The sequence below is a fragment of the Mya arenaria genome, chromosome 15 (assembly GCF_026914265.1).
Source record: "Mya arenaria isolate MELC-2E11 chromosome 15, ASM2691426v1".
In the NCBI taxonomy this organism is placed as follows: domain Eukaryota; kingdom Metazoa; phylum Mollusca; class Bivalvia; order Myida; family Myidae; genus Mya; species Mya arenaria.
The window spans coordinates 11,139,276-11,160,529 of NC_069136.1; the positions used below are offsets into that span (position 1 = coordinate 11,139,276).

General features: G+C 35.0%; 1 protein-coding gene across 1 annotated transcript; it reads right to left on the reverse strand.

The window, feature by feature from the left end:
• Window positions 1–5,135: 5,135 nt before the first annotated feature.
• On the reverse strand, window positions 5,136–21,222 carry LOC128219103 (calcium-activated chloride channel regulator 2-like). Its single transcript, XM_052926925.1, has 13 exons — window positions 21,143–21,222; window positions 19,319–19,421; window positions 16,029–16,305; window positions 14,427–14,532; window positions 13,018–13,192; window positions 12,145–12,286; window positions 11,821–11,933; window positions 10,378–10,671; window positions 9,597–9,864; window positions 8,891–9,046; window positions 8,492–8,716; window positions 7,416–7,898; window positions 5,136–5,942 (listed from the first exon to the last, which is right to left on the reverse strand). Exons 1-13 carry the CDS (start codon window positions 21,220–21,222, stop codon window positions 5,875–5,877), a joined length of 2,490 nt encoding a protein of 829 aa, XP_052782885.1. The 3' UTR covers window positions 5,136–5,874.
• Window positions 21,223–21,254: the final 32 nt, after the last annotated feature.

Sequence of the window (21,254 nt, forward strand, 5' to 3'; positions counted from 1 at the left end):
GGTTTAAACCACGTCATCCTGCGATTAAACAATATTTTTACATATAAATTGCATGTTGACATTGAAAACCAGTTGAGTTTAATTCGTTGATCTTGTTCAAACGCAAGTAACAAAGTTAAACGTTATACTTAACTAAAATGACAAACATTGCCTTTCATGAATTCTGCTTACATGAACTGGTGACCAAATATGTATTACATGTAATATGTAAGGAGCGATTTAAAAATCCAAACGTAAATGGGAAATAAATATAAACAAGCTCATATAGGAAGTTGCTTTTGACATGCACCAATCGGCATTCTACAACAATTAACACAAAATGTTGATTGATTAATATTATAACACACACATATATATATTAAAGCTAAAATATCAAATGTAAGAACGGCATCAGCATAACATGAACTTTTTATTATGATATTTATAGCGAAAATGGATATATTTGTCGTGTTTTTTTGTTATGAGAATGGCACATGAGTCTTTTCCGATGATCTTTGTTGGAAGCTGTTTCGACAAATTTCATCTAGTCTTTTCCCAACGTACACCTAATGTTTCCCTTTGTATTGTATTTCTGTCTGTGGGTGCTGTCGCTTTCTTTCTGCGTGAGGCCAGTCTTGACCTCACCTTGTGATCAAACGAATGCTCACTGAACACTTCTTTTGTTTTGTTGTATCGCTGCTATTTGTTTGGGTTGGCTGTTTAGATATCCTGCATTCATTTCGTTTAGGTTGATGAAGGGAAAGACGCTCTTATTCGTGTCATTGGTCTAAAAGATAAAAATGCATTCCATATGATATATCGAAAATTGCAAAACATCGATTGACACGTCATACAATAAATTAATACTGGTGTGCAGATTTTATCACAGATAATGGTTTAACAATTCAACTCTAAACGTGTAATACATCAATTTGTCACAGAAAACAAATCATTAATGATGGTAACCTTATAAATTTGTAAGCAGAAAAATCAAAAGTATAAAAACAGCAGTCTCGATGTGATTTTCAATGATTTTATAATTTTAGATGATGTTATAACTATGTAAAAAGAACAATGGTATAGAAAAAATATCAGTTGAGTTTTATGGGAACCTATATGTTTGGCTTGAACACTAAAACTAAGTCAAAGAATCTGCAGTCCAGACGGCAACCTAAATATGGAACTGCAACCTATCTCTTCAAAAATCGGAGCTGCAACCTATCATATTCTTTTCGTTCTCATATCTTTTAAAATCATTAAAATATTCGTAACCAAATGCATGTGCCTGTTATGTTTAAACAAAACTTAAGTGTTTTATGCGATTTTCCCAAATTTTAACCTCATTTTCTGCTAAATCCGAGCCAGAATGATAAATGGAACTGTAACTTACCAGTCGCATTTCGTACATTTTGGAAACATTGCAGAAGTGTTCTCGATAACGGTTAAAGTTTCAAAGGAAAACATGGATATGCCAATACAAACTAGGTAGGTGGGCATATGATAGGCTATGTTAAAAATTAAAGAAACTATTATAATTATATGTATTACCTTGATTTTCGGCTCGAGTCGAGCGTTTTGGTGACGCCATCTTGCACTGAAACCTACCATTTGGTCACGTGGATTCCCCGCCGTGAAGCTCAAATGAAGCGCAACAACCTGAAATTCAGTGGTATATAAGGTAAAACCAATGAACCATGGAATGTTACAGAAAATAAGGTGCCTCATTCATCAAAAATGACTTACTTTTGCCACATCTCGGAAATAATGACATAGAGCAGGAATATTGTTTGAAATCGAATGCTAGTGCCGATAAATGCACTATTATTGTTAAATTTACAAAGTACAAGGATCGAGTTGTAAACCGGAATGAAGATAAGCCTTGTTTACGAAACTCGTCTATTATAGTTCACGAGGACATTACTGAGAGGATGAAGGCCATCCATTGAGAACGATGGACCCTCGAGAGTGAACAAGGCTATTATGCCTCAATAAACTATGGCAAGTTGATAATCGGGGACAAGATTTACGGTAACAATGATCAGGGTCAATCAATTAACGAAAATGGACAAGCTTCCGGTACGCCGGGAGCCAACTAGTACCAAAGACGAGCACGTGATGGCACAGGACGTGATCTCCTTGTGCGATGATGACGCTCAGACCGAAACCGAGGACTATCCGAGGATTGACTAGGGAAGCGACCGGGCGTGAATACATGTGACCATGTGTATAAACATGATATTGCCACGTGGTCTACGCAAATAACAAAGATCAAGGGACTAAACGGCATATACATCAGTTTGATATAATGATAATTCGGCGTATTGCAAACCTGAGGTGACAACGAAAGCGAATTTGATTTATTTTTATTATCATATATACATATCGGATATATTGAAAAGAAGCCTGTAAATGCAATTAGAATAAGCGGCGGTGAAAGTGTTTAATGTAAAATTTGAATATATTCAATCAGGATTTATAAGCCGCATATGTCGACTAAGATTATGTAGATTGTGTTGTACTTTGTATTGAGTCATCCGTGTATGATTTGGCACATGATATTATACTTTATGTAGCATATGTATCCCCAGATGGTTCCAATATTTTCCAGGGAGACACTAACGGCATTCTTTAAATAGAGTATAATAGTTCAATGATTAAGAATATATATTACAATTGTCTCGTATATATATGACTGGAGATTTAAAGGGGCTGCACTCCGTATGATGAAATAGCGAAAAAATAGAAGAAAATTGTCGAAAAAGGACATAAACTTGGTATCGATGTGTACAATGCATTGAAACTTACTAACTGAAGTACTACATAGTTTACAATTAATTTATTTTTCGCAGTTTTTCGTATTTTTCCGTTCAAAAAGATTACTAGGTATGTCTACCTAGTATAATTCATTCCTTAAGCGTGATTGGCTAGTCGATGTTATGACTTGATATTACCAAGTTAGATTTATGCATCACATGGGATACAACACTGTTCTGCAATATTGGCGACACCGGTTCGAACCCGGTCTCCGATTTTCTTTTCTTTTTACATTTTTTTACAATTATGATATCAAAGATTTTATTAAATTATTGTCCTGAGATTCGTTACAGAAAAAAAAACTTTTTTTGGGTGCCAATCTGGTGTATAATCCCTTTAATAAGTATAAAGAAGCACGGTCATCTTTAAGAACGTATGCAGAAAGAAACAATCTGAATACCAAAAGCATCCACGTCAGGTTATTAGTAGATAGATAGTAGTAGAAACTCGAAATTAATATGGTCAACTTAATATTAAGGCGAGGTACATATAAACATCCTGAGGCAAGAAGCTTAACTAGCCTAATACGCGGGTTGAATAATTCAAATCTTGACTTTTTAAAGTTAAACAAGAGTCGGTTGCTGGCTTGGATATTTCCAATACGGCTGAACATATCGAAATCGAATTTTTTTCTAAACGCACCTATCACAAATGAGGAAATCGAGAAAAATATAAGGAAATTAAAAGCTGGATGGCCCATGGTATTGATGGCATAGGCTCTGAATTCTAGAAAAAAAACCATTACATTGATAACGCCTAGATATTTAATATAATATTTAATAAAATACTTTCATCGGGTGAATTTCCGGACAGTTGGAGGACTAGTTTAATTTCACCTATACATAAGTCTGGTGCTGAAAATGACCCAGCAAAGTATCGTGGTATTTCTTTAATTTATGTTATATATCAGATATTTTTTAGTATTGTTACAGAGAGACTGTTATTCAATTGGATCTGTTAATCGTACGCTTATATACCATATGGCATACTTGACCTTGGATCCTATTCATGTCATGTTCATGAACGAGAGACAGCCAAGATGGCATATTGGCCGATCTTCGAAACTGTATTAAGTTAACAACGTTGTTAACGTCATTGCTGTTGACTTCCAAATCTTTACTGCTCTGGAGGTTTAATGAACAAACAAGACAAGGGTATTAACATTTGAAACCACCTATTGGAAACGCAGATGAAATTACAAATAAATCCACATACTGCAAACCGTTCAATATTGCAGAAATGCAAATATTCCCATACGAGGAATTGCAGGAGGATTACCTGCGTGTTGGTATTAAATGCCATATATACTAAATACTAGAAGCATATGTGACGGAGGGTTAAGAGTAAACAAAACGTTTAGAGCTAGAATCCATGAATACTACACATTTTTGAAGAAAAATATATTGTGTTTTTTTCATTTTCTGACGTGATTTGAAGAACTTTACTACTCTCTGTTAACTTGCCATAGTTGTATTCATGTTTTGCATAAAACTATGCCAGTCAATTCCGTATCGATAATAAATGGGTATTGTATAGTCCACATTAAATAATTATAGGACAGTCCCATGCAATTTACTCCAATAATATAACGGAGACTACAGAGACACATCGGACTAATTCCCCATATTACGAGGTGTTCCGTTTAATTCATTGCCACTTAAAATTATTAAGTGAAACGCCAGCGTAAAAGAACATAAACACAATGATAAGACTAAATTCACATAGTGACGGTGTACATATGTACATATGTATTATGCAACTAAATCTATAAAATGAATTTAATGTCCCGCTTGGTTTGAATTTTGTGCAAACTGTTGTTTTTGGATCGGTTTGCATGTATGTTCTGTAGGCCAATGTTCAGGCTTCACTCGATGAAAGTTGTCCTTCGTCGTTCACATGTATCTAAGAGTGGGTTTGGAGCTATGCTGAGGCAGGTGCCAGCACGGAAATCCATGGCAAGTCGTACATTTCACATTATCACAGGTAGGACAGAAACCAGTTACAATGCAATGAACATGGCGCCAATGGGGGATGGTTTCGAGTTTGAATTATGCGACGATTCGTTCATATTCAGTGTCGGAATGTAATACTTGTTTGTGACGATTTAAGTTGAATGATAATTTGGGGTCAGGTTTATTGGCCGTATGTCGGAAAACAGCCACTAAGAGTGTCCTTTTTGTTGATCTAGGAGTGTCGCCATTCGATGTGATGTAATGTAGTTTGACCATACACCGGTAGGTTGCCAGATAATCAAATATCCAATAGTGCAATGTATTTACCTCGAATAGAGGGAAAGTTTAATTAAATACAATAAATACAAGGCAAGTAATATTAAAGTTTATATGAAAAACTACAAAAACAAGCTCAGTAGCCAAACGTTTAAACATATACCTCGTTTAATGGCACAGGGTAAACGCCAAAGACAAATACCACCAAAACAAACACAAACAAGAAACATGGAACAACAGCACAAGACTCCATGAAAACACAGTGCATATATATTATATACAAACTAGGTGTGTTTATCAAGCCTAAAATGACGTAGTAGTAAATGACACAGCATGATAAATAGTTATCAAAATGGTAGTTCATTTCTACCTCTTTTGTATCTCTTTCAGCGATTTTCTGACACAGCCATTGGACACCATATCTGTGCCAGATATATTCGACCTTAAGCAGAATGATTTTATCTTCATGGCAATATTTTATAACATTCCGCTGGACCTGGGTTTTTTTATAGAAAATGGACTAGAGCATGCACGAAAAATATTTAAAGTGAAGTCTTAAAATATGTAGAATATAGTGTTTATAGAAAATATATAATTGTATATGTATATTCCTTGCACAATAAAACATATATTAAAAGGGTTGGATGGTTTCATAATTTCCTCCTGCAATGATTTTAGCGGTCGTTTGTAATTTCTTAACCTAGTAGATTTTAGATTCATTGTCGTATTATGGACACAGCCATTATGTATTCTCAGATTCCAATCATAATCATGTCACATGAATTTATTTAAAACAAACACAATACAACTTTCTCCCAGTAGCACAGTGAATGCATCGAAGATGATAGAGTCTTTACATTTTCTCTGTCACGTAGCTGAAGTTGACATATACATCGAGTGAAGATTGTCCCATTCGACTAACTGGAAGAAGAGAGAATAAAATTACACGGTGTACAATGTACAAGATTGTGCCTGTAAGCAAGGGTTTTCCATAGATTTTAGACAACTGGCATTGTTTTATTACGTTGTTGTTATTTTTATATTATTTTGTATACACAATAAATCGGATACCTCTACGAAAATATGCCTCAAATGTTTAGAAAAGTTTCTTGTATGAAAATACAGATATTTTGTTAATCATTATCTTATGAATATTGGTGAAGTGTGCATTTCATTATATTATTATGAATGATTCATGTTTATTAAAGTAGATAAAATATGAGTAACATCCCACAATATGACAATATGTTGTAACATCTTTATCAAGAGTAAACTATTACCAAGAACAATATATTTTCTTGACAAAACTATATACACTATTGTAGTGTACTGTCTTTGACTGGTGTAATAAGAGCTAATTTAAGAAACAAACTAAATTAGAAAAACAACTGCCAGAAATTAAGTCGTCCGAGAGTATGTTTGAATCTGCCTTTTTCAACAACACTCCTTATAAGTATAAGTATACAAAATTAATACGTACAAATAGTTTAATTTATATTCCGAAATGTTGATATAAAAGTTCGTTGACACGTCCAAATGCATTCCATAAAACATTAATGCAAACTATATAACATAAACTACGTGTTATTTCATATAATAATTATGCTTGGGCATTGAACATTTCATTCAAAATATTGATTTATAGCCTTTACAGTTTTCTAGAATTACCCCTTTCGGCACTGATAATTTTGACACGCCATGGCGTAATTCAATAAAAAGTTATGCAGTCTGTTGTAATCTACCCATAGTTAAGCAAAACGTTTTTATTTGTGTGTTTACTTCATCAGATTATATTGTAAAACTATAAAGATCAACTTATTATCGATAATTGGGCCTTCAACTAATTATCGATAATTGGACCTTCCTCTGTTTTAGTATAATGTCTAACATGACCTACGGAGGTTGAATTACGGTTGCAGAATGCTCATGAAAACTCTCAAAGGCAGAATTTAACAAAAGTCAAGCACAAGTTTAGTTAAGCCAGAACTTATTGAAGATATTGCATATACCTAACAATTAAATTAAAAATTACAACGTGTTTAGGGTAAATGTTAAAAATGAACCGCAAAACATTTCATGACAAATGCTCCGTGTTTAACGTTTATTTTTAAGTGTGTATCGTTGCTATATTGGCCAATGATTTTCTCAATACCGTAAAATTTATCTTCTAACCAACGTGCTGCTTTTTACAAACCATTGCTTTCCTTAGCAACGTTTACTAGAATACACTACGTTTATATATTTAAAATATGTTTTTTTTAAATTATCTGCAAAAGGTGCCCCTTTAAAAGGTTAAATTAAAATGACACAACGATTATGATACTTAAAATACAAAGCTTACCCACGAATATTACCATCGTAATATTAACCTGCAGATTGTGAAAGATGAATTACCTTCGTAAGTAGATTTCTTTTGTCTTTTTCTCAACATAAAGAACGTTATGAGCACAACAACAAGTATTCCAGCAAGAACCCCGACGCAAACGCCACCGATAAGCCCTGTGTGGCTCTCCTCAACGTTTAATCGTACTGCAGATACGTAATGTGTCACAGTCGTAGCTGGCGACGTAGTAGTTTCTTCTTCATTTTCCGTGTAATTAGTTTCTCCCTCGAAGCTAACACGAAACCCTTTGGCAACAACGATAGACACTATGTTGGAAACCTTGCCCCGATTTCCCGTCTCATCAACTGCTACAATTCCGAGGTAAGCCGTGTCGACGTAAGTTTGCTCAGCGTCAACGGAGATAACGATAGCCTCCATCATACCCGACTGTTTCGGAGTGAGGCTTACGTTACCGATGTCAAGCGTATAAGCCGAGGAAAAGTTGTCAACAATTGTGTCAATGTCATCTGCGTATCGAATTTCATAAGAAGATGCTGAAAATATATTAACAGTAGGTATTTTAAAAGTTGGCAAAGTTTGCGTGAGTAAAATTTAAAAATAAACATGAGCCCAACTGGTGCAAAAACGCCCTTCCTATGTTTTCAGTACACCAAGTTTGGTGATAACGTGTTGAACGTTAAACTAAATTAAGAGTGAGGACAGTGTTAATATAGTATTGGATAATGTATTGCCTGTAGATACATAGCTGGTTATTGAACACGGCCATACAAAACGATAACAAATATGATGATGATTTGACAAAGGCTTATAAAGTAATTATTATTAATCGCACGATAACAGGTTTAGTTAATTTCTATAATTAAAGGCGATATTAAACGAGCGACATGGCAAGTTATAAAACTTATCCAGATAGATTGCCCTTACAACATTTGGTGACGATTGTTCAAAGAATTCTTAAATCATTGCTCGGACAAGAACATTTTAAGGTAATTTCTATAATTATAAGGCGACCACGTTCGAGTGAAAAGAGCGATATATCTCGTTATAGAGATTGTATGCCTATACATTTATAAATGAACGGGCGTATGAAAAGGTTAACATTTCATCTTTTTAAAGAATATCATACCCTGGCCATTGTTCATATCGTTCCCTGTTGCCGTCCATGAAATTGTGAAATTTCTGCTTTCACCATTTGAAGTCATTCGTGTTTCTATGTTTACAATATCAACATCCGTAATTTGTCCTGGTGCAACCATATCCGATAAACTTTCTGAAAACTGTTTGATGAAGATCGGCTCCGGAAGCGAAAATCGCTGGAAACTGTCGGAAATAATTTCCGGTTCCGCATCACCTTAATGGTAAAGTCAACTTTCCGATGTCAATAAAAGTTATGTACAAATGTCAACAATATAATACTAAGCATCTTGCATTATACATTATGTAGCCGCTGTCTACAAAAATGCAATACTCAAATTAATACAGTGCCCTTACGTAAACATGAAAAACCATCGAAAAAAGACGTTACTTTCGTCTATAGCTAAAGCGCCGTCAATTGATGTAATGACGCTGGTGCCGTTCGCCTTTCCACTGACCGTGACTCGAATATTTAGACGCCCATTTGTCAAACAGTTCGGTAACAAATAAACGGAATAGGTGCCATCTCCTTCCAACGAGTCGGGATCTGTGTAATAATGACGGCATGTAAGTAATAATCACCTTTGGCAGATCACATGATTTTTTTTTTGTATTGTTAAAAATGGACCTGGAAACAGAGATAATCACAAGTAATATTCTTTCCTCGGTCAATTACAAGCTGTTTAATTAAGGAATATGATGTTTAAACTTATGAGTTTTGACTGCCTGGTGTTCCCATATGTATTTGATTTCAGTTGAAAGGGCTTTTAATGATTATATATAAAAGTTAAACCGAACAAATATTGGAACGTCGGACGTTTGCAATACCGTCCATTTTACGTCCGATTTCCGTTAAAATAAGGAATAGAAAACATATTACAATGAATTTATCTGTTATGCATTCGTGGAATTCAATTGACAAATTGAAGTTGTACATCTGATGCATCAATTTAAAATAGACAGATGGCTGACTGACTTAATTCAGAAATGTCTCCACAAACAATGGTGTAACAATGGCCAAGTTTAACCTGAAAATGTGGTATAAATTGAAACACTTTAAGTATTAATATAAGGCAAAAAACTCTCATTCGTCCTACCTTGGCCATTATCCTTTGGCGACAAAGTGCATAAATTGGAACTCGCTTCGACATGTGCTTCTATATTGGCGCCAACGACTGGAGCTTTTCCTTTCGTTATATCTACATACAATACAGGTAGATCCGCTGATTCAAGAGAGAAGTCAAATTGTGTTGTCGACAATCTTGATGTCACTAGTATAGGATGCGGCTCCGAAGGGAAGGATTTAACAATGTAATCCCACGTATGGTGATTGGAGGATGTCACCGTGACATTGTATTCCCCAGTCTTAAAATCAATGACATTTTAAGATAAAAATCATATTCAAGAGCCCACTACATACAGCAATCGAAAACTAACACAACAAAATGTTTTATCATTGTGTCTTGATTTGGCTCATACAACAATAAGACCACAATACAATAATTTACAGCAACAGCTCAAATGTACCTTCAAATGTTCCTGTATCCATGTTAAAGATTTGCCGACTTTCGAATATTCGAAATACGATTCAGTTCCCGTAATCATCATGTTTAATGATGCACTCGTTGGCGTAAATATGGATACAGATGTACTTTTTTCCAGACCAGTTTCAATTTGGAAAGTGAAATGAAGTCGGTCCGATGGAACTCGTACACTTTCCGACAAAATCTAAATACATAAAAAAAGCAATATTTATATATTAAAACATATAAAACGAATTTCTCTATAGGGTTATATTTCACATATAAGAAAACGTAATCATAATTAATGAGACAAATATAGCACGTAGAAATAAAAGTAAATGAGTGAAGGAACTACCGTCAGAGCTTGGTTGTTTGTCCCAGTAACAAGACCCGAGACGGCTTCTGAAAAGACGGCCGCAAAACTGATACCGCCTTGATCCAAGTAATTGAAGTGTTTTCCGCCTGTTTCCGATGCGAGGCTTATCATCCTTGGATCTGCCGCTTGGGAGATGGACACAGCATGTATTACTACGCCAGTTGAAATTGCTTTTTGTTCTGCGGTTGTAAGTTGGATTGCATTTCCATCTGCACCATCGGACATCAATATTATTTCACAGCCTTTTACCGATCCAAACTTTGTTTCAAGCATCTACAGTGTTCAATAACTAGGAAGTATAATCACCTAAACAGTCCTTATACTATGTGGTATTATTCCCATTTTTATTCGTGACATTTCATAGCTGTTGTAACAGTAAATAATTGCATTATTATATAACAAAAGGAAATTGATTGCGCATTGAATAATCTAGCTATGACATTTATTTAAACGTATAAGCAAAAGTACAAATCAGCGTCTTATCATAAGTCTGAAGGAAAACATTGTCGAAATGAATTCAATATGAACATTTTCATACCTCAATAGCTAAATTAATACCGCATCCGATGCATGTACCGCCACTACCAATGGATGGCAAGTTCTGACTCAATTTCACACGAACGGAATTATCTGTAATTTGAACAATCTCGTTTGCTTGTGTTGCTGAGCTGTTAAACCAAACGATTCCGAGCCAACTGCCATTCCTCAATACCTCTTGCAATACGTAATCGCCGGTATCATGTAAGCTTTCGATCCTCGACTTCGGAAACACAGATATAGAATATAATTATTAGTTATACTGCACATTCCACTAATCGACCTTTAAATGATTTTTAACTGGCATTCATGCCCCGCAAGTATAAGTTATCTAGGCATTTACTATTGGCATACAAATATAAAAAAGAGTGTTATTCAAGTGATTTTCATTGCGTGTTTAAACTATCAACGGGCAAAAAAATGACAATTAATACAGTCATGTGTTCATTCCAATACACTTAAAATACATATTTAGGTATTAAAGTGATTGCACTACGACGACACAAACGACGACACCGACACAAAGGCCATGACTTTAACACATCTTGTTTCGTTACAGATACAGACAAGCTAATAAAAATACCGGAGGCACCCTCGAAGTCCCTATGGACTAGAACATATTGAGAATGCCTGTTTATCAAAAGTTCAGAAACAGGAACACCTCCACAATCGGATTCTAACGCCAGTCCGTATTTTTCAGTCAACCGAGGGACATAGCTTGCCACATATCCGAAACAGATTAATTTAAGGTTTAAAACTGTGCCCAAAAAACTTTTGTACAAAGACGAAACTGACGTCGCCGACACCAAGACACTGGAACTCCAATACCAGTAACAAAGTTATATGATGCAACATACTATAAAAAACACCTATCAATATACAAACCCCGCTCATGCTTCCGGATACGTCGAGGACAAACACTCTTATCGCGTCACCTTCTTGAATTATATCAAAGTCCGGCGACGTATCAGTATCCTTCTGTAGAATAGGGCTTGCTCCTTAACCGTAAATGTTCACATAATCAGGACAAAATAGGAATTTGTGTTCCAATAGTGATAATGAAGCAAGTTAACATTTAGGATTATATGTTATAACAAACTACTAATAGCATTTTTGGGCTGATGATTAATGTAATGATCTTTATTCATTGTTTTCTATAAGTTTTAGCTATAATGACTCTCTAATTAAGAGAAACAATGTGCGCCAAACCGTTTACAAAATCGTCGTGTTCTCGCATAACCTCCCATGCACTTTTCCCTTTACACATCTTATTTTGCCTATTCGGAGCCCTTCGGTTATGCCGTTTCCATGCAGGAGTTGCCGGTTCGTCTTTGTCGCAAAACATGGCAATCTGTGCAATTAATATGTATTTGTCAGATTTAATCGTTATATGACCATATAATGACCACATGCATAGATCTGTATACTGTTCATGAGCACAAGTAATGCTTCATTTTTAATTATACTATATTTGATTTTATACATTGATTCCCATATCAAAATGGTTATCAAGAGGCGGACTTCTATATTCAACCTTACCGTCCAATTAAAAACTTGCATAGATTGAAAGACCGGTGTAATGTTTCAGCAACCTACTTATCGCATAGCAGCTTGATATAATTATGGCTTGACCCCAACGCATCCCCGGGAAGTTTAAAGAGGAATTTATAAGCCTAAAGGGAAAACTTTCCATCATTATCAATGAGGTCTAGATTGGCCGAGAATAAATGAAATTGTATGTGTAATATAATGAAAGACATATTTAACATAACACGACGACGCAAGACAAGGAAAGAGTAGTCAGTCCCGTAAAAAGGATGTAGAACACCCTCTATGCGCGTCACTTTGGTTCGATTACAGTTACCCTAAGAGAGACTCAGTGCCTCGTCTTAGTACATGTATTTAATCATATTCGATTGTAAATGAAGCGAACTTTAATTAAAATCACAAAGTTTCAGTTTGAGCTCGTTGTGTATAACTTTAAAACCCCGGGAAGTGGCCATAGTAACTATTTCTAACATGAATGATTTGTCTTATTATGTTACTCAAAATTGAAAAACAATAAGAAGTAAAATAACATACCGATGGGACAAACTGAAAGCTCATGATAGATGTGTTGGTGCTCTGTGAAATGCTCGGGCAAAACCTGCATAGCGAATCCATTTTCTTTGCAGTGTTGTTGACGTCGCAGTCTGTAACGTTCTGTGGTTTTTTACACGGGACACGGCTTACTCTTCCTTCGACGTTTTCTGTGCAACTTCGTAGAAATATTTTCAAATTTTAAAGATTCATACTTCACTCGCTCATGTCTAGTCATAACCCCGATTAATTTTCATCGTCTTTGTTGGATTCGCAGTAACTTTATGCACAGACAACTTATGTTCATGATGGTTGATTTTGACTATTAATTTTATAGCATTTTCGTTTTTATTGGTTTTCTGGCGTCCTCGAGCAACGGACGAAAAACACCAATTCTTATTTTTGGAACTCGTGACAATAAAAGCGGACTATGGTAACACGCCAAATATTATTTGCGATCTGGCATCAGCAACACGACACAAAACAAAACAAAACGGCATATTACGTAGTTCCGCCTCCGTCATCCCATGAAGTTACTAAAAATACTGGTAAAACGTAAAATATGTGATTTATCCGTTCTAGTACGCAAAAAAAACAAAGAAAAGAGAAACAACACGTGGTGTTATTTTGTTTTAACAACCGCAACAAAACAGAAAAACGAAATCACGTCAAAAGTTGAATTTTTCTTCATTCAGGCAACCGCACAAAAAATGGAATTTGGATTTGGAAAAACATCCAGTGTTTATCAGTCTGGCAACTGCGACAAATCATTTAGAAATAACAGTTCTTTCCAGGGTTTTTTTTATTCGTTAATACAGTGAAATAGATGTAAATGCATATAAAACAGCTGATTATTTGTATGTGAATACTATAATCATGCTTACAGCATTTATAACTATATGTATCGATGGTACGCCAAAACAGAGATTATAACGCAATTTTTAAGATGATAGAACTATTTTATTACTGTTAGTATGCTGAAAATGTATCTAAGTATATAGTCTAAACATGTCTTTGGATGATAAATACTGGACTATCTGTAACGTATTAGGTTGGCGCAATAGATACGAAGTATTTTTTATTTTATTTTTATTTAAATGCATAAACATGTTTAACTCATTTGACTTCCATTATCAACACAAAAAGGCATATGATAAAGGTACAGATAAAAAATATAAGCGATATTTTGACCCCTTCTTAACTGGGAAATTTGTAGCTACGCAGCTATTAATTAAAAAAGAATTGATTAAGAATAATGTTTTTATCTGTACGTAAATCAAAAGCTTTTCTTTTGGTTTTAAACATTTATGTCAAATGGTTTATAAATGAAAATGCGTTAAAAATAAAAAAATATATATAAAATGTCATTAGCATATTATGTGCGCCTTTAGAACATTAATTATATGTCATACCCTACTGGCTTCCACTTTCCGGCGTGCTGGTAAAACGGTCTTCGCTTCTTGTATTCATCATACAATCCCCATCTAAGATGTCCCCATTCATGAACAATCACAGATTCTAAAATTTGAAAACAAAATATGTTTCTATATTTACTTTTAATTATATTCATGTAATTTGGTGATGAGTTTAAATCGTGGTCCGCCCGTGGTGCTCGCTCAGTGGCGTAGCTACATATAGGTCTTATAGGCCCGGGCCTACAACTATTTTGGAAAATGATTTTGAATAACCCAAAAGTGCAACAGAAACTAATAGCTGCTCATACACTTCGAACAACTCAAACGTTTGCTTTATTTTAACGAGAAAGAAAGTTTGCTGTTGTTTTATTTAACTACGTGCAGGGTGTATTGCTTGGTTTTATTGTAATCATTGCAATTGTATTGTATAATTGAATGTGTGTGATATGCATATAAAAGGCTCCAAACTCACATAGAATCATCGGGCCTACAAGCTTTTTAGGCCTTAGCTACGCCCCTGTGACGCTGTATATGCATACCGTTTGAGCTACTTTATCTAAGGTATCGGTGACCTGTTTCGTTCTTTGAATAAAATATACAACATTTATGTTACGTTTATGAAATTGTATGCAACTTGAGCAATCATTTTGTTTTATTTGAAATGATAGACCACTTTAAACATGGCCATTCCGTTATGGGTTAAATGCGATTTCTATTTTTTATATTGCAATAACGATGAGCAAGGGAAATCAACAAACATTTGATGTCTTTGAAAATGTTAGAGGCAAATCTAAAACATTATTAGAGTATTTTGACATTCTAGGGTGGTAGTCAATATCTTAAAACAATGTAGTCAATCGGATAAGGTGGAATAAATAAAAGACGAATTTAATAAATGAAGTAAATGATGTATGATCATAAGATTGATTTAAATTGAATATTTAATACCACACCTGCTTCATTAGTATTTTGTAAATTGAAATTAAGAGTAAGCTTGCGAAGCTAGGCAGACAATAATGTGTAGGCAGAGTTTAGTCTGTGATTGTTATTGATAATTATGTTAACAAGAGCATCAATATCCTTACACTGCATCATAAATGTATAGGTAAATATATTTGTCTAATTAAAGTTGACAGCAATTTGATGTTAAGATTTAATCTGATTTTTTTATGTCTCCATTTTTTCCTCGGCGCCTCTGAGAGTGAATCAAACAACAGAATAGATACAAGGTCTGTGCATGGGTACTGATATCTTACATTTGTTTACAATGTATCGAAAGGAGAGTAAGACAACCCACATCATTTTGATTTTTTTTTACTAAACATCCAATACTGGACTTAAGATGCCACAAATGTTTATCAGTATACTTGTGCACACATCCATCACCACAAAAAGGAACTTTTTCACAAATTAGTTAATTATTTAAAACTGCAAGTGATTATTACATTACTGTTAAAAGGTTTAAAGTGTCAAATGATCTGGGATGTTTTGATCACAATGCCAAAATGGTATGGGTAAGTTTATCCACCTTATCAAACATGGCATTGGATATTTGATCCATGGCATGTACTACATTGAAAATAACAGCCTTGACCATACCATGATTTCCCCATCTGGTAGATCCTGTTTTCAGCAGGAACGACGGGGTCAAATACATATACTGTCCCTCTTTGCCGCATCCCTGCTTTTTAACATGTGGTGATCGTATTTTCCCTTTTTCTACCGTGACATAGCCATTTAAGAACAACGATGGGACTTTGAAAAAGTTTTCTCGTGTGACGGTCCATGTTTTCGGCACAATGATGTTAATTTTCCTATAATATACCCGATTCTCTGTTGCTTCAAATAGACGCCGGGAGGCGTCGGTGAAAACTTTCTGGAAATAAGCAATGCATACTAACATTTAAATGGCATATGAATTCTTTTCAAGATAATAACTGCAGGGATGGTATTCAATATTGGTCGTAGTCGAATCTAAGAACGAGGTGGCTTAAACGATTGATCGGTCTAAATAACACCATATAAAGTGAATGCAGTCATGGTATCAAGAACAATATAATAATCGACGTTCCAACAATACCGAGCCCGGTAAACAAACACTTCTTCTCCGGAGTTATGAAGTTGTACTTTGCAGTGCGACAGCAGCAAAGTAAGGTCAGGTGCAACATTGTTACAAAATGTACGTCCAGTGGCATACTCGTCAAAATCATTGACGAAAAGCGAGCAAAACTATGCTCAAATTTAAAAGTAAATGTATTCCATTTTGTTTGGTTGTCATAGATTAGAGGAAAACATCTACGACAGAGGTCATAGTTCAAAATGATCATCTCACATTGGTTTCTATCATGAAAAAACATTATACCAGGCCCCAGCTAGGTTACAAATATGATATTACAACTGCAAAGGTATAACATCAAATTAGAGTTTAAGAACGGAAAGAATGTACGTTGGCTGAAACTCTTAGTAGAAAATCCGTAAAGGACACTTTCCCTAGTTACTCGGAAGGTATGGACTTTTAAGTGTATTTGGTCATGACAAACTTACCTATAACTAATTGGAAGTTAAATGATATAAGAAGGGAAACAAAACTAGACAAAGGTCTTATCGTCCTAAGAGATACAATAATGGTTGGTTGGCTTAACAAAACAAGCACATTGTCCTGCAGAGGTTACAGAGTACTGTAATTTCAGAAAAGAAATGACATATATTGATGGTCTTATAATGAAAGGTGATAGGATCGTCATACCCAAATCCCTTGGCCAGGAAATGTTGAAAAATGTCCACGTTGGACATATGAGCGTAGAAAAATGTTTGCAAAGAGCCCGTAATTTATTTTACTGGCCTAGGTTAACTTCTGAGATCAAAGAAATGATTTTATTGTGCCCAACTTGCTTAGAGAAAAGGTACTCTAATGCAAAACAGCCTTTAGAACCACATAATGTCCCTGAACACCCTTGGTTTAAGGTTGGGAACAGATTTATTTATCTCATTGTGGTGGACTATTATAGTCATTACTTTCTAGTAAAACAGTTACCCAATGCAAAAGTCAAACTGTAATAGACAGAATAAAAGGCATATTTGGTATATTTTGTATACCATATCAAGTTGTCTCTGACAAAGGTCCATGCTATGCAAGTCTTGAATTCAAGAAATGTTCAAGTGATTGGAATTTTGAGCATATTATGACTGATCCATATCACAGCCAGTCGAATGGATTAGCAGAGAAATATGTTGTTATTTTTAAACGCATTTTGTCAAAATCAATGTCTGATGGTCAAGATCCTATAATAGGAATTCTGGAATACAGAGCAACACCATTGGAATGTGGTTACTCACCAGCACAGTTGTTAATGGGTAGACAGCTGAGATCAGTTATACCCACTATCAATGAAAATGTCACACCCAAAATACCAGACCATGATTATGTCAAACAATTTTTATCTGAACAGAAACAGAGAAAAACAAGAGGTTATGCGATAAGAACGCGAAGACTTTACATCTAATTAAAGTTGGTTATTCACTCAGAATAAGGCTAGGTAAACTGTGGAAACCGGCAGCATGCATTGCCAAACATAGTGAAAGGTCATTTACTGTTCAAACTCCAGATGGAAGTGAATATAGAAGAAATAGAGTTCATTTAATAAAATCAAATGAAACCCGACAAAATTTATTCTGATGATGATTTGGAAATCTTACAAGATTCATTCACCAGAGATAATTCACTTACAGTGGAAAGTAATGTAAATATCCAGGGAACCAGTCTAGATAGTCCCCTAGAATCTCCCCAACTTGATGCAAGTTCAAGTACATCCCTCAAGCCATATATTACACGCTCTGGTCGAGTTATTTAAACAAAGGTAATTGTTTCAGTGTAATTTGTTTTAGCAATATAATGCCAGACTGTGACATGGATCATGTTTCTTTGATACGCCCTGTTTCATGTGAAAGTTATCAGTTAGTCTTGATAATGACACTGAACACATAATTGAGCTTATTAGTTTTCGTGGACACAATTTTGTGATCAGTATTTATGCAAAAAGCTACAGAAACAAGCTCAGTAGCAATAAGTTTAAATATAAACCCAGTTTAATGGCACTGGGTAAACGCCAAAGACAAAAAACATAAAATCACAAACAAGAAACATAGAAGAACAGCACAAAACTCCACAAACAGCACAGTCCATACATACTATATATAAAAAATAGGTATGTTTATCAAGAATTGTTAGGTACCGCCTTGGAACGGTCAGAAAATGTAAATATACTGGGGGTTTAAACCAGTTTACGTGCTCAAACCTCACTCTTATCCCAACAATCCTTAATAAAGATAAAACGCAAAAGGTAAATCTTATCAAAGTATGCATTTACTTTAGGAAACTTATCAATAAAACAAATAATAATAGTAGTATAGGTAAACCCCAAATACTTATATGATAAGAGACCCCAACTCTATCTGAACACAGCCATAATGCAGCCACTATATGGCTTGGGCAGACCTTTATAAACTCAATAACAACAACAACAAATGCAGACAATGATGTTGACTTAAGTTGCATATTGAATATCACCCAGTTTAAATTTGGTCAACGTTTTTATCACAACAGAAACTAAGAAAACAATGCAATAAATAATGTGCCAGCCGTCACTTTTGAAAAATGTTCACTTATTTGGAATAAAGGTCTGAGCAGGTAACAGTCCTTTCCAGCATGTCCAAAGCGTTTTTGAACGATTTCTCTAACGATGAAACTTTTCGTACAGAATTCTTAACAGCAGATAAAGTATGAGTAATACAAAAAATGGAATATTTACTTGCTGGTTTATGCATTTTAGTCTCGTTTAAAAAGTAAGGTTCTTAATCCGTGGCATAACATTCAGGAAAGACATATTTACCTTTATTCGTTCAATTAATTCCAAATTCTCGTCCACGGAATCTTGTATAACAATATTTACATCCTCGTAGCCATTTTCTCTTAAGACAATAGCTGATGTGAAACTGCAAACGGTTAGAAGGATTACAAGAATCATTTTTATGTAGCATCGACTTTTTTTCGATCAAACATCTAAGATATTGCTTTTATAATGGTATTTATAAAACAAACAAATTTGATCAGCTTTTCCTGATCAAGACAAGTGGTGTTTGATATTGATACTTAGCCATAATAAGTTTTCTTAATATTCTCTCAGTGTTACATACGACTCCTAAGCCAGACTTAAAGCTGCACTCTCACAGATTTACAGTTTTGACAAGTTTTTTTTTATTTTTTGTTTTGCAGTTCATGCGAAAATGCATGGAAACCACGACTGCTGACAAAAAAAACAGATCCCAGAAGTTCAAAAATTGATGGTTTATGCATTTTTCTTAAACCGTTAGTAACGCTTTTAGCCATTAAACATTAATTTTCGAACGGAAATTGGAAAATCTGCGATATGATCTTTTGTCAGTAGTCTTATATCACTGGGTTGCAGATATTTACGCAGAAACTGGCTTATTCCAAGACAAGAAAATACAAAAGATGTCAAAACTGTGAAACTGTAACAGTGCAGCTTTAAATCATATTAATTGTCCATCCAAACTACACTTGAGTGTCGTAAATCTCAGACTCACTTAACCAATGCATTAAACAGGGAAGTTCCGTGTCCGTGACAAGGAACTCGGAAAGTATAATTGAGGAAAGCATTTTAATTGCAGCTTTGATTCATAAAAAAGGTTTATGAGATTGTTATTAAAAAACGTTTCGTCTGGTTCCATTTTGTCATTTAAGAAAGCCGGTTTTTGAGTTTATGAAGGTCAGCAGGAGACTATATGGCTAGTTTTGGCTTGTTCCCGTTAAATCCTAGGTTTAAGTTCACATTTTGTTGCCGAAGTGGTGTTATTTACCCCAACAGGTTGTTAAGGGTATAAACCAATAAAGTAATATGTATGCGGACAGGCTACAGAAGGGAACTGTTCACTGCCTTAAATGTGAAACGAAATAATTTGTCAATTTTATTTGGGGGATTTTGAGGTCATTGTGGAGTGAATTTCATGGATAATTAGTTTATATTTAAATATCAAATGTATAATATTCCATATGAATAAAAGCATTACCACACACTTAAAAGTAAATAGTCGATTTGGTAAAATTTGGCGGCCATCTTAAATAGAAAAAAACACTCAAGGTGGCTTGAGGCCATTCTTAGAGGGTCTAGGCTATCAAAATATGCAAAAACACCACCATCATGGTCAAACTACTTCCATTCGGCTGCCGAATTATTATAACCGCAAATTAAATACCGACGACTTCTCTTTCTATAGTCATTATATACACGGACAGGGTTAAAAACAAAGTCAACACGTCTACGCTGCTTTCAATGATCACGGCATTGCATTGTTAGTATTTGGTCGGAATTTGACACCAAAGACGCGAACGGCAGACAACGAGAACCCTATGTCGAACAGCTTTTCACGTGACAAATTGGCTCATGGAAATCCGTGGCGAGTTTTATCGCATGTGGCATGACATGACGTAAAACCGTACCAAGGGTATAGACGTTCCATTTACTACTTATGAAAACTCCCATTGTCTTTCTGTACCAGTATATGGACAGAGAAACCAAAGTACATGTAGTCAATAGTTTGTTTTACATTCAAATCAATCTGTTTTAATGTACGCAGATGTATCCTATTGTCAGAAAGAACATAATTGCAAAAGAACTTCCTTTAAACTGCCATACCAAACCTTGATAAGCTCTAGGCTACCATGCCGTACAAACATGGATAGGGGACAATTCTGAACCAGCGACTTAGTCTTCATGTTGAAAAGTATGAGCACAGTACACGCTAAAA